Source organism: Nerophis ophidion, linkage group LG21, assembly GCF_033978795.1.
Source record: "Nerophis ophidion isolate RoL-2023_Sa linkage group LG21, RoL_Noph_v1.0, whole genome shotgun sequence".
NCBI lineage: Eukaryota > Metazoa > Chordata > Actinopteri > Syngnathiformes > Syngnathidae > Nerophis > Nerophis ophidion.
In genome coordinates, this window is record NC_084631.1 from 40,068,210 (window position 1) to 40,083,935 (window position 15,726).

Sequence of the window (15,726 nt, forward strand, 5' to 3'; positions counted from 1 at the left end):
TACACATGCAACATATCATCGGTACTACACATGAAACCTACCATCGGTACTACACATGAAACCTACCATCGGTACTACACACGAACCCCACCATCGTTACTACACAGGAAACCTACCATCGTTACTACACAGGAAACCTACCATCGGTACTATACACGAAACATACCATCGGTACTACACATGAAACCTACCTTCGGTACTACACATGAAACCTACAATGGGTACTACACACGAAACATACCATCGGTACTACACATGCAACATACCATGGGTACTATACACGAAACATACCATCGGTACTACACATGTAACATATCATCGGTACTACACATGAAACCTATCATCAGTACTACACATGAAACATACCATGGGTACTACACACGAAACATACCATCGGTACTACACATGAAACATACCATCGGTGGTACACAAGAAACATACCATCGGTACTACACATGAAACATACCACCGGTGCTACACAAGAAACATACCATCGGTACTACACATGAAACCTACCATCGGTGGTACACAAGAAACATACCATCGGTACTACACATGAAACCTATCATCGGTACTACACATAAAACCTACAATGGGTACTACACACGAAACATACCATTGGTACTACACATGAAACCTATCATCGGTACTACACATGAAACCTACAATGGGTACTACACACGAAACATACCATTGGTACTACACATGAAACATACAATCGGTGGTACACAAGAAACATACCATTGGTACTACACATGAAACATACCATCGGTGCTACACATGAAACATACCATCGGTACTACACATGAAACATACCATCGGTGCTACACAAGGAACATACCATCGGTACTACACATGAAAAGTAAAATCAGGACTTCACCGGAGAAGTATCATTGGCACTATACACAAAACATACCACCGGTACTACACACGAACCCCACCATCGTTACTACACAGGAAACTTACCATCGGTACTACACACGAAACCTACCATCGGTACTATACACGAAACATACCATCGGTACTACACATGAAACCTACCATCGGTACTACACATGAAACCTATCATCGGTACTACACATGAAACCTACAATGGGTACTACACACGAAACATACCATCGGTACTACACATGCAACATATCATCGGTACTACACATGAAACCTACCATCGGTACTACACATGAAACATACCATGGGTACTACACACGAAACATACCATCGGTACTACACATGAAACCTACCATCGGTACTACACATGAAACCTATCATCGGTACTACACATGAAACCTACAATGGGTACTACACACGAAACATACCATCGGTACTACACATGCAACATATCATCGGTACTACACATGAAACCTACCATCGGTACTACACATGAAACATACCATGGGTACTACACATGAAACATACCATGGGTACTACACACGAAACATACCATCGGTACTACACATGAAACCTATCATCGGTACTACACATGAAACCTACAATGGGTACTACACACGAAACATACCATCGGTACAACACATGCAACATACCATCGGTACTACACATGAAACCTACCATCCATACTACACATGAAACATACCATCCGTACTACACATGAAACCTACCATCGGTACTACACATGAAACATGCCATCCGTACTACACACGAAACATACCATTGGTACTACACATGAAACCTACAATGGGTACTACACACGAAACGTACCATCGGTACTACACATGAAACCTATCATCGGTACTACACACGAAACATACCATCGGTGCTACACACGAAACCTACCATCGGTACTACACATGAAACATGCCATCCGTACTACACACGAAACATACCATCGGTACTACACATGAAACATGCCATCCGTACTACACACGAAACATACCATCGGTACTACACATGAAACATACCATCGGTTAAGTAATACACACGAAACATACCATCAATACTACACATAAACATACTATTGGTTAAGTAACACTAATGAAACATACCATCGGTGCTACACAAGAAACATACCATCGGTACTACACATGAAAAGTAAAATCAGGCCTTCACCGGAGAATTATCATTGACACTACACACGAGTCATACCATCGGTACTACACATGAAACCTACCATCGGTACTACACATGAAACCTACCATCGATACTAGACATGAAACCTATCATCGGTACTACGCAGGAAACTTACCATCGGTACAACACATGAAACCTACCATCGGTACTACACATGAAACCTACCATCGATACTAGACATGAAACCTATCATCGGTACTACACACGAAACCTACCATCGGTGCTACACACGAAACCTACCATCGGTACTACACAAGAAACCTACCATCGGTACTACACACGAAACATACCATCGGTTAAGTAATACTCACGAAACATACCATCGGTACTACACATTAAGCATACTATTGGTTAAGTAACACACACGAAACATACCATCGATACTACACACGTAACAAACCATTGGTCCGGTACTACACCCTAAACATACCATCGGTATACTACACACGATAAGTACCATCGGTACTACACCGGAAAAGAACCATCGGTACTTCACATGAAACGTACCCTCAGGACTTCACCGGAAAAGTACTTAGGTGGTGACACACATGGTGTACATAGATGTAGTACTAGATGTAGTACTTAGGTGGTGACACACATGGTGTACATAGATGTAGTACTTACATGGTGACACACATGGTGTACATAGATGTAGTACTAGTGTTAGTACATAGATGTAGTACTTACGTGGTGACACACATGGTGTACATAGATGTAGTACTTACGTGGCGACACACATGGTGTACATAGATGTAGTACTTACGTGGTGACACACATGGTGTACATAGATGTAGTACTTACATGGTGACACACATGGTGTACATAGATGTAGTACTAGAATTAGTACATAGGTGTAGTACTAGAAGTAGTACTTAAGTGGTGACACACAGTGTACATAGATGTAGTATTAGAAGTAGTACTTAGGTGGTGACACACATGGTGTACATAGATGTAGTACTAGACGTAGTACTTACGTGGTGACACACATGGTGTACATATATGTAGTACTAGAAGTAGTACTGAGGTGGTGACACACATGGTGTACATATATGTAGTACTAGTGGTAGTACTGAGGTGGTGACACACATGGTGTACATAGATGTAGTACTAGATGTAGTACTTAGGTGGTGACACACATGGTGTACATAGATGTAGTACTAGATGTAGTACTTACGTGGTGACACACATGGTGTACATAGATGTAGTACTAGATGTAGTACTTACGTGGTGACACACATGGTGTACATAGATGTAGTACTAGATGTAGTACTTAGGTGGTGACACACATGGTGTACATAGATGTAGTACTTACGTGGTGACACACATGGTGTACATAGATGTAGTACTTACGTGGTGACACACATGGTGTACATAGATGTAGTACTAGATGTAGTACTTACGTGGTGACACACATGGTGTACATAGATGTAGTACTAGTTGTAGTACTTGGGTGGTGACACACATGGTGTACATAGATGTAGTACTAGATGTTAGTACTTACGTGGTGACACACATGGTGTACATAGATGTAGTACTAGATGTAGTACTTACGTGGTGACACACATGGTGTACATATATGTAGTACTAGATGTAGTACTTAGGTGGTGACACACATGGTGTACATATATGTAGTACTAGTGGTAGTACTGAGGTGGTGACACACATGGTGTACATAGATGTAGTACTAGAAGTAGTACTGAGGTGGTGACACACATGGTGTACATATATGTAGTACTAGTGGTACTACTGAGGTGGTGACACACATGGTGTACATAGATGTAGTACTAGATGTAGTACTTAGGTGGTGACACACATGGTGTACATAGATGTAGTACTAGATGTAGTACTTACGTGGTGACACACATGGTGTACATAAATGTAGTACTTACGTGGTGACACACATGGTGTACATAGATGTAGTACTTAGGTGGTGACACACATGGTGTACATAGATGTAGTACTTACGTGGTGACACACATGGTGTACATAGATGTAGTACTTACGTGGTGACACACATGGTGTACATAGATGTAGTACTAGATGTAGTACTTACGTGGTGACACACATGGTGTACATAGATGTAGTACTTACGTGGTGACACACATGGTGTACATAGATGTAGTACTAGATGTAGTACTTACGTGGTGACACACATGGTGTACATAGATGTAGTACTAGTTGTAGTACTTGGGTGGTGACACACATGGTGTACATAGATGTAGTACTAGATGTTAGTACTTACGTGGTGACACACATGGTGTACATAGATGTAGTACTAGATGTAGTACTTACGTGGTGACACACATGGTGTACATATATGTAGTACTAGATGTAGTACTTAGGTGGTGACACACATGGTGTACATATATGTAGTACTAGTGGTAGTACTGAGGTGGTGACACACATGGTGTACATATATGTAGTACTAGAAGTAGTACTGAGGTGGTGACACACATGGTGTACATATATGTAGTACTAGTGGTAGTACTGAGGTGGTGACACACATGGTGTACATAGATGTAGTACTAGATGTAGTACTTAGGTGGTGACACACATGGTGTACATAGATGTAGTACTAGATGTAGTACTTACGTGGTGACACACATGGTGTACATAAATGTAGTACTAGATGTAGTACTTACGTGGTGACACACATGGTGTACATAGATGTAGTACTTAGGTGGTGACACACATGGTGTACATAGATGTAGTACTTACGTGGTGACACACATGGTGTACATAGATGTAGTACTAGATGTAGTACTTACGTGGTGACACACATGGTGTACATAGATGTAGTACTAGATGTAGTACTTACGTGGTGACACACATGGTGTACATAGATGTAGTACTTACGTGGTGACACACATGGTGTACATAGATGTAGTACTAGATGTAGTACTTACGTGGTGACACACATGGTGTACATAGATGTAGTACTAGTTGTAGTATTTGGGTGGTGACACACATGGTGTACATAGATGTAGTACTAGATGTTAGTACTTACGTGGTGACACACATGGTGTACATAGATGTAGTACTAGATGTAGTACTTACGTGGTGACACACATGGTGTACATATATGTAGTACTAGATGTAGTACTTACGTGGTGACACACATGGTGTACATAGATGTAGTACTTATGTGGTGTCACACATGGTGTACATAGATGTAGTACTAGATGTAGTACTTAGGTGGTGACACACATGGTGTACATAGATGTAGTACTAGATGTTAGTACTTACGTGGTGACACACATGGTGTACATAGATGTAGTACTAGATGTTAGTACTTACGTGGTGACACACATGGTGTACATAGATGTAGTACTAGATGTAGTACTTACGTGGTGACACACATGGTGTACATAGAGGTAGTACTAGATGTAGTACTTAGGTGGTGACACACATGGTGTACATAGATGTAGTACTTACGTGGTGACACACATGGTGTACATAGATGTAGTACTTACGTGGTGACACACATGGTGTACATAGATGTAGTACTAGATGTAGTACTTACGTGGTGACACACATGGTGTACATAGATGTAGTACTAGTTGTAGTACTTGGGTGGTGACACACATGGTGTACATAGATGTAGTACTAGATGTTAGTACTTACGTGGTGACACAAATGGTGTACATAGATGTAGTACTAGATGTTAGTACTTACGTGGTGACACACATGGTGTTGGTACACTGGCTGACGAGAGTCTCCTTGTCGTCTTCTCTCTGAGGTCTAACTGTGGTGAGTTCAAGGGTGTTGGGTCGAGCACAGAACTCTCGCTTGGCAGCTTCCACCTTCTTACTGCTGCAGTTGACCAGGTTGATTCGACCAATAGGATTCTGAGAAAAAGCACATCAAAAAAAGGTGTTTTTGTGTAAATATTCCCATGGATTTAAATATTCACAGGACATGTAGGGCGATACCACTTTTCCACTTGCATGATCATATTGATACTGGAGCCGGCAGTCAACCGATACGATATCAGCAGGAATCATAGTAGTGTGTAATGTTAGAAAAGCTTTGATCAAGTAAAATGAGCCAATCAGAGAACAGCGGTAGCTAATAACCGTCGAGAATGCTGTCTTTAAGTAGAAGTGGAATGTTTGTTTACCTTGCACATTTCATCAACAGGGGTATTATGGGTTATTATTATTATGATTATTATATTTGTTTACCTTGCGCCTTTCGTCATCGGGGTAGGTCCAGTAGGAGATGCAGTACCCTGACAGGACGCACCATCTTCTGTGCCAGGCTCCAAAACCGCTAACGTCCTCAAACATTGTCTGCAAAAAGAACAAAAGAGCATTAATGAGTGGATGCAAAAGAAATGAAGTCTGAGATAAACATTAGCAGAATTAACAGTAAATGACTTGATGTATAAAAATAGTTAGTTGGAGATGTGCTCATGCATTTTCAAGATTCAGTTTCCAGTGCACTTTTGCATCAAGTGCACTTGCTTCATTTAATTTATCTTCCAAACATGACCTTGTTGGTGATACAACAATTCATGTCAAATTGCAAATAACTGGATTATTGCGGATTCATTTCAACCACATTCCTCTACTTATGCTCAGAATGTGAAACTGGGCTGTGGTCTCCAAAGTGGAGCAAAAAGGGCCAATTTTTACTGACTCTTGGCAAAAATATGAATTATCAATGAGCTATTATTCTATTAGCTACAACAGCAATTAGTTTTGTCAGCAAGAACACGAAGCTGAGGTGGGAAGGTTTTTTTTTCCAGGCACATTGATTGTTTTTATCATCTTTATTCTACAAATTGCATCAAAGTTGCCTCCATTCTTTATTTTATGAACGCTTCACTAACTTTGGACATTTAAAATGAAGTTTAGACAAGTAAAATAGTTAAAACATGTAAAATGAAATAATAGTAAAATTAAGTAAAAAAAAAAAAAAAAAGGAATGAAGTCAAATGAACAAAAAAGAAGTTTGGAAATGTAAACCAAAATAAATAAGTATAAATAAAGTTTGGGCTTGTAGGATACAGTTTTGAAAAGAAAACATTTAAAATAAAGTCAAATTTAAAAATGTTTGGACATGGAAAATATGACTAAATAAAATAAAGTATGATTGTAGCTGAGATAGGCGCCAGCGCCCCCAAAAGGGAATAAGCGGTAGAAAATGGATGGATGGATGGATAAATAAAGTTAAAAACAAGTTTAGACGTGTAAAATAAAGTATAAATAAAGTTACAACATGTAAAATATACCGTAGTTAAATAAAAGTTTTGGAAATGTAAAATAAAAAGTATAAATGAAGTTTGGACATGTAGAATAACATTTTAAAAAGTTTGGACATGTAAAATAAAGTATAAATAAAGTTAGAACATGTAAAATATAGTTAAATAAAAGTTTTTTTAAAAGTTTGGGAAAGTAAAATAAAAAAGTATGCATTAAGTTTGGACATGGAGAATAAAGATTAAAATGAAAAATAAAATAAAGTTAAAATAAAATGTTTGGATAAGGAAAATATAACTCAATAAAATAAAGTATAAATAAAATTAAGATATTTAAAATAAAGTTTAAAAAAAGTTTAGAACATGTAAAATAAAGTTGAATAAAAGTTTAAAAAAAGTACATAGAAGTATAAATAAAGTTTGGACTTGTACAATAAAGTGTAAATAAAGTTAAAACATGTAAGATAAAGTAAATACAAGTTTAGACACATAAAATAAAGTATAAATAAAGTTAGAACATGTAAAAAAGTTAAATAAAAGTTTTAAAAAAGTTTTGAAATGTAAAATAAAAAGTATAAATTCAGTTTGGAAATGTATAGTAAAGTTTAAAAAAGCTTGGACATGTAAAATAAAGTTAAAATAAAATGTTTAGATATGGAAAATATGCCAAATAAAATAAAGTATAAATAAAGTTAAAAAAAAGTTTAGACATGTAAAATAAAGTATAAACAAAGTTAAAACGTAAAATAAAGTAAATAAAAGTTTTGAAAAAGTTTGGCCATGTAAAATAAAAAGTGTAAAATAAAGTTTGGACTTGTACAATAAAGAATAAATAATGTTTAGACATGTAAAATAAGGTTAATCCATCCATCCATCCATCCTCTACCGCTTATTCCCTTTCGGGGTCGCGGGGGGCGCTGGCACGTACCTCAGCTACAATCGGGCGGAAGGCGGGGTATACCCTCGACAAGTCGTCACCTCATCGCAGGGCCAACACAGACAGACAGACAACATTCACACTCACATTCACACTCTAGGGACCATTTAGTGTTGCCAATCAACCTATCCCCAGGTGCATGTCTTTGGAAGTGGGAGGAAGCCGGAGTACCCGGAGGGAACCCACGCATTCACGGGGAGAACATGCAAACTCCACACAGAAAGATCCCGAGCCTGGATTTGAACCCAGGACTGCAGGACCTTCGTATTGTGAGGCAGACGCACTAACCCCTCTCCCACCGTGAAGCCCAAATAAGGTTAAATACATTTTTATTTTTTTTAATTGGACAAGGACAATACAATAAAATGCAATAAAGTATAAATGAAGTTTGGACATGTACAATAAAGTTAAAGATAAAAAAATGTAGAAAGTAAAATTCCTGATCTATTGTGTTCATTTTAAAGATGCAGGCATAAAATCCTACAAGCATGTTAGCTCCAAACATCAACATAAGGTCTCCTTACAAAAGCGTATGATTTCACTCGCAGGTTAAACATTTTTACCTCATTTCCATCCCAATTCTCCAGTATCTCTTACGTGCACATGATAGACTGCCTGGACGCCAATCATCTTATTTGCTCTGATTTTACAAAGTCTACCCAATGTGGCAATTATTTGTTCCATCTGTCCTCTTAAAATAACACTGCTAATTTACAGCATGTTCCAAGTCATGCATCAAATGTCACCTTCAGCAACTTTTATAAAATCCATGGAGACCACTTCAGGGCGTGCACTCACCAGGAAGCCCTTTTCCTCTACGTGGCATCCAACCTCACACTGCATCTTCAGGTAGACGTGGCCTTCCAGAGGACACAAGAAGGGCACCTTCAACAAAAGCAGATGGATTTTTATTTGCTCTTTTATCATCATTTGCTTTATTATTAGAAATGTCCACATAATGCTGGTTATGAAAAAGTTTTGAAAATGTAAAATAAAAAGTATAAATTAAGTTTGGACATGTAGAATAACATTTTAAAAAGTTTGGAAATGTAAAATAAAGTATAAATAAAGTTAGAACATGTAAAATATAGTTAAAAGTTTTTTGGCAGTGAAGTTGTCACATTGTGTAAATGGTAATAAAAAGACAATACAATGATTTGCAAATCCTTTTCAACTTAATAGACTGCAAAGACAAGATATTTCATGTTCAAACTTAGAAACTTCTTGGGTTTATTTTTATTTTTTTTGCAAATAACCATGAACTGAGAATTTTATGGCAGCAACACATTGCAAAAAAATAAATTTTTACCACTGTGTTACATGGCCTTTCCTTTTAACAACACTCAAGTTTTGGGAACTTAGGAGACACTTTTTCAAAGTGGAATTTTTTCCCATTCTCTTTTTTTTTCTTCCTTTCTCTTTTCTTTCCTCCCTTTTTTTCCCCTTAGTCTTACACTTGTCTTATTGGGTGTTTTTTCACTTTTCAGTTGGACGCGTGTCTTAATGAAATTAAACAATGGATGTACACTAATTTTTTGCAACTTAACGCCCAAAAAACGGAAATGCTGATTATCGGTCCTGCTAGACACCGACCTCTATTTAATAATACAACTTTAACATTTGACAACCAAATAATAAAACAAGGTGACTCGGTAAAGAATCTGGGTATTATCTTCGACCCAACTCTCTCCTTTGAGTCACACATTAAAAGCGTTAATAAAACGGCCTTCTTTCATCTACGTAATATCGCTAAAATTCGCTCCATTTTGTCCACTAAAGACGCCGAGATCATTATCCATGCGTTTGTTACGTCTCGTCTCGATTACTGTAACGTATTATTTTCGGGTCTCCCAATATCTAGCATTAAAAGATTACAATTGGTACGAAATGCGGCTGCTAGACTTTTGACAAGAACAAGAAAGTTTGATCATATTACGCCTGTACTGTATATACCTTTATATACATACATATATACCTATACTGTATATACCTTTATATACATATATACATACATATATACCTATACTGTATATACCTTTATATACATATATACCTATACTGTATATACCTTTATATACATATATACATACATATATACCTATACTATATATACCTTTATATACATATATACATACATATATACCTATACTGTATATACCTTTATATACATATATACATACATATATACCTATACTGGCTCACCTGCACTGGCTTCCTGTGCACTTAAGATGTGACTTTAAGGTTTTACTACTTACGTATAAAATACTACACGGTCTAGCTCCATCCTATCTTGCCGATTGTATTGTACCATATGTCCCGGCAAGAAATCTGCCTTCAAAAGACTCCGGCTTATTAGTGATTCCTAGAGCGCAAAAAAAGTCTGCGGGCTATAGAGCGTTTTCCGTTCGGGCTCCAGTACTCTGGAATGCCCTCCCGATAACAGTTCGAGATGCTACCTCAGTAGAAGCATTTAAGTCTCACCTTAAAACTCATCTGTATACTCTAGCCTTTAAATAGACCTCCTTTTTAGACCAGTTGATCTGCCGCTTCTTTTCTTTTTTTCTCCTATGTCCCCCCCTCCCTTGTGGAGGGGGTCCGGTCCGATGACCATGGATGAAGTACTGGCTGTCCAGAGTCGAGACCCAGGATGGACCACTCGCCTGTATCGGTTGGGGAGATCTCTACGCTGCTGATCCGCCTCCGCTTGAGATGGTTTCCTGTGGACGGGACTCTCGTTGCTGTCTTGGATCCGCTTGAACTGAACTCTCGCGGCTGTGTTGGATCCACTATGGATTGAACTTTCACAGTATCATGTTAGACCCGCTCGACATCCATTGCTTTCGGGGGCGGGGGTTGCCCACATCTGAGGTCCTCTCCAAGGTTTCTCATAGTCAGCATTGTCACTGGCGTCCCACTGGATGTGAATTCTCCCTGCCCACTGGGTGTGAGTTTTCCTTGCCCTTTTGTGGGTTCTTCCGAGGATGTTGTAGTCGTAATGGTTTGTGCAGTCCTTTGAGACATTTGTGATTTGGGGCTATATAAATAAACATTGATTGATGGCATTGATTGATTTTCTTAAGGTTTATGTTGAGTGTTAAGTCATAAGTGGCCTGCTAATATGTCAGAAATAATTGACTCATCACATGAGGGCGGTATAGCTGGGTTGGTAGAGTGGCCGTGCCAGCAACTTGAGGTTTGCAGGTTCAATCCCCGCATCTGCCATCCTAGTCACTGCCGTTGTGTCCTTGGGCAAGACACTTTACCCACCAGCCCCCAGTGCCACTCCCACTGCTTTAAATGGAACTTAGAAATTGGGTATCACTATGTAAAGCGCTTTGAGTCACTAGAGATAAGCGCTATATAAATATAATTCACTTCACATCATTTCTAACTCACACTGACAAATGCACTCATCTTTTTTAACAATCAATCAATCAATCAATGTTTACTTATATAGCCCTAAATCACTAGTGTCTCAAAGGGCTGCACAAACCACTACGACATCCTCGGTAGGCCCACATAAGGGCAAGGAAAACTCACACCCAGTGGGACGTCGGTGACAATAATGACTATGAGAACCTTGGAGAGGAGGAAAGCAATGGATGTCGAGCGGGTCTAACATGATACTGTGAAAGTTCAATCCATAATGGATCCAACACAGTCGCAAGAGTCCAGTCCAAAGCGGATCCAACACAGCAGCGAGAGTCCCGTTCACAGCGGAGCCAGCAGGAAACCATCCCAAGCGGAGGCGGATCAGCAGCGCAGAGATGTCCCCAGCTGATACACAGGCGAGCAGTACATGGCCACCGGATCGGACCAGACCCCCTCCACAAGGGAGAGTGGGACATAGGAGAAAAAGAAAAGAAACGGCAGATCAACTGGTCTAAAAAGGGAGTCTATTTAAAGGCTAGAGTATACAAATGAGTTTTAAGGTGAGACTTGTCAAATTGTCCTGACTTATTGCTCTCTGGCGTCTCATATTCACTCCGGTCCAGACCTCCCTAATCCATGTGTGTCTTCATGCCACCTGGAGCGTAAATATCTCATTATTTACCGTCATGCCGATTGACTCAGGCATGAATCTTACGAACTCAATTTCGGAGCTTCGGCGTCGCTTCAGTGCGAGCGCTGAGACAGACTGGATTTAAAGACTTAATGAAGCATCCTTTTTACGACTCTCTTCTTATTTTAGGATTTCAGTGTGCGACGAAGACAACAAGTTCATTGGTGAGACGCGAACACTCAAGGTTTGGGAACTTAGGAGACACATTTTCGAAGTGGAATTTTTTTCCCATTCTCGCTTGATGTACAGATTAAGTTGTTCAACCGTCTACCGCCTCATATTTTAGCCTTCAACATTTTTAATGGGAGACATGTCTGGACTACAGGCAGGTCAGTATAGTACCAGCATATTTTTACTATGAAGCCACGCTGTTGTAACACATGGCTTGGCATTGTTTTGCTGACCATTTGTTGCTCCAAAAGCTGTATGTACCTTTCCAGCGTTAATGGTGCATTCACAGATGTGTAAGTTACCCATGCCTTGGCCCCTAATACACCCCCATACATGCTGCCTTTTACACTTTGTGCCTGGAAGAATAAAGATGGTTCTTTTCCTCTTTGGTCCTACACAGTTTCCAAAAATAATTTGAAATGTGGACTCGTCAGACCACATAACACTTTTTCACTTTGCATCAGTCCATCTTAGGTGAGCTGGGGCCCAGCAAAGCGTTTTTGGGTGTTGTTGATAAATGTCTTTGCATAGTAGAGTTTTAATTTGCACTTACAGATGTAGCGACCAACTTTAAATACTGACAGAGGTTTTCTAAACTGGTCCTGAGCCCATGTGTGATATAAACGATAAATAAATGATAAATGGGTTGTACTTGTATAGCGCTTTTCTACCTTCAAGGTACTCAAAGCGCTTTGACACTACTTCCACATTTACCCATTCACACACTGATGGAGGGAGCTGCCATGCAAGGCGCTAACCAGCACCCATCAGGAGCAAGGGTGAAGTGTCTTGCTCAGGACACAACTGATGTGACGAGGTTGGTACTAGATGGGGATTGAACCACAGACCCTCGGGTTGCGCACGGCCACTCTACCACTGCGCCACGCCGTCATCTTTTACACACTGATGTGAAGTGAATTATATTTATATAGCGCTTTTTCTCTAGTGACTCAAAGCACTTTACATAGTGAAATCCAATATCTAAGTTACAATCAAACCAGTGTGGGTGGCACTGGAAGCAGGTGGGTAAAGTGTCTTGCCCAAGGACACAACGGCAGTGACTAGGTTGGCAGAAGCGGGAATTGAACCTGCAACCCTCAAGTTGCTGGCACGGCCGCTCTACCAACTGAGCTAAACCGCCCCACATGTCACTTTTTGATGCAGTACCGCATGTGTGCAGTGATTTCTCCAGATTCTCTGAAGCTTTTGATGATATTACGGACCATAGACGGTAAAATCTCAATTTTTTTTGCAATAGCTGCTAGAGAAATGTTGTTTCTTAAACAATTTGCTCAGGCATTTGTTGTCAAAGTGGTGACCCTCGCCCCAGCCTTGTTTGTGTGCTTTTATACCCACTCATGGCACCCAACTGTTCCCAATTAGCCTGTTCACCTATGGGATGTTTCAAATAAGTCTTAGATGAGCATTCCTAAACTTTCTCAGTCTTTTTTGCCACTTGTGCAAAGAAAAATCTTGCAGGCATCAAATTCCGAATGAGCTAACATTTGCAAAAAATTAAGTTTGAACATGAAATATCTTGTCTTTGCAGTCTATTTAAATGAATATAAGTTGAAAAATATTTGCAAATCATTGTATTTTCTTTTTATTTACCATTTACACAAGGTGACAACTTCTTTGCTTTTTGGTTTTGTACATCACATAGAAGACAAATGTCACTCACGATATAAAAGATGCGTATAAATGGTAAATGTGCTTTTTGAAACAATGTACATGTAACCTAAATTGATATAAAATAATAGAAACGCTGACATTTATCGAGTGTATTATTAGCATTTTGTGACAAAAACCTTACGTCAATTTTTATGCGAAAGCTTGTGGTATTTTGCTTGTTTTCTAAGAATTAATTGAAAAATATAGTAAGGGAATTTGACTTGTAATATTTATTCAACTATTAAATGGACTTAGAAGGAAGCATGAGCGAGTGACAACACTGAAAGTGTGAGATATTATGTCAAAGATACCTGAGAGCGGGACAAATATGGAAGAAGAAACCCTGCATTACCTTCTCTAAGGGAAACTTGTTCTTCCCAATGGAAGAAAGTGTGAGCTTGTGAGATCCAACCAGGACAAAGTTGCTGCTTCGAACGGCGTTAGGACCTCCTGGACTGGCAACAACTACCAAGAAACAATTTGCTATATCAGTCAGAAATCCTTACGGCCAATAATTAGGAATCAAAAGAAGTCGATCACAATCAATGAGAAGATTCAAGATAATACATCAAATGGGGTAAAAAAAAATAAAATAAAGCAGATGTAATCAAGTTAAACAATGACTAAAATAAATAAATTACTAAGAAGATGAATGAAAACAAATGAATAGAAAACAAAATAGTTGAATAAACTTGATTAAATATAAATGAAAACAACTAAATCTCGGTGTATAGAAGAATATTTTGCATTTTTTTCATTTGTTGGACATACCTGGTGTTTGGCTGCTTTTCTGGAAAACAAAAGACATTTGCATGTGTCAGCTGATCATTGATTGCATTGAAAAATACACCTTTAACTTGTTTTTCTTGCCATTCAGTGGATGAACATGCCACTAAACACAGAGAGGTTATCTCCACAACAGTGGTTGTCAAACTTTATTCATCAAGTAACACCGATCTTAAAGACCCACTTTAAAATAATGGAGTGTAGTAGGCTTAAGTATTCATTAAATCCAAGGAAGAAGTTGTATTTAACAAGTATGTAACTGTTGTGCGCAAATTTTCCTAAAAAATGTCATTTTTGCCTCTTCGAGCTGTATTTTGACCTACTTAAAATGCTTCAAAGTGCAAGTAAAAGCTCTGTTATGCAGACCGAAAGCCATTTATCAACAACATCCAGAATCGCCGATCTGTAATTTCACCCACTTAACATGCTTCAAAACTCACCAAATTTTGCACACACATCAGGACTGGCAAAAACTGCCATCTAACAAAAAACCAAACCCCAAAAATCTAAATTGAGCTTAGCGCCCCTTAGCTTTAATTTGTTTTATTTCTCTAAAAACAGTATAAGTTAAGTTCATAAAAGGGAATTTAAATCAAAATGTATAAAAGTTCATAAGAAAGCCTTATTTAAGTTACTACGGTTAAAAATGTAATTTCATGCCTTTTTGTTGGGTTTGTGGGCATGCGTTTGTTTTGAAGTGTCTCGATTGGTCTGTGAACGGATATAAGGAAGCTACTTCCGGTATGAGTGAACATCTGTTTGATGCAATGAGAAGGGATAAAGAGAGCGACTGATCGTAACAAGGACTAA

The 15,726-nt window shown here is 38.8% G+C and overlaps 1 protein-coding gene across 4 annotated transcripts in view; it reads right to left on the minus strand.

Moving 5' to 3' along the window:
• Positions 1-15,726, minus strand: part of anln (anillin, actin binding protein) — a 77,041-nt gene that overhangs the window by 2,456 nt on the left and 58,859 nt on the right. For all 4 annotated transcript variants that reach the window (XM_061882604.1, XM_061882603.1, XM_061882602.1 and 1 more), the window contains 5 exons: positions 14,902-14,920; positions 14,483-14,595; positions 9,024-9,110; positions 6,270-6,377; positions 5,761-5,933 (listed from right to left, as the gene is read on the minus strand). In XM_061882604.1, coding sequence (XP_061738588.1) covers positions 5,761-5,933; positions 6,270-6,377; positions 9,024-9,110; positions 14,483-14,595; positions 14,902-14,920 — 500 coding nt within the window. The remainder of the gene's footprint in view (positions 1-5,760; positions 5,934-6,269; positions 6,378-9,023; positions 9,111-14,482; positions 14,596-14,901; positions 14,921-15,726) is intronic.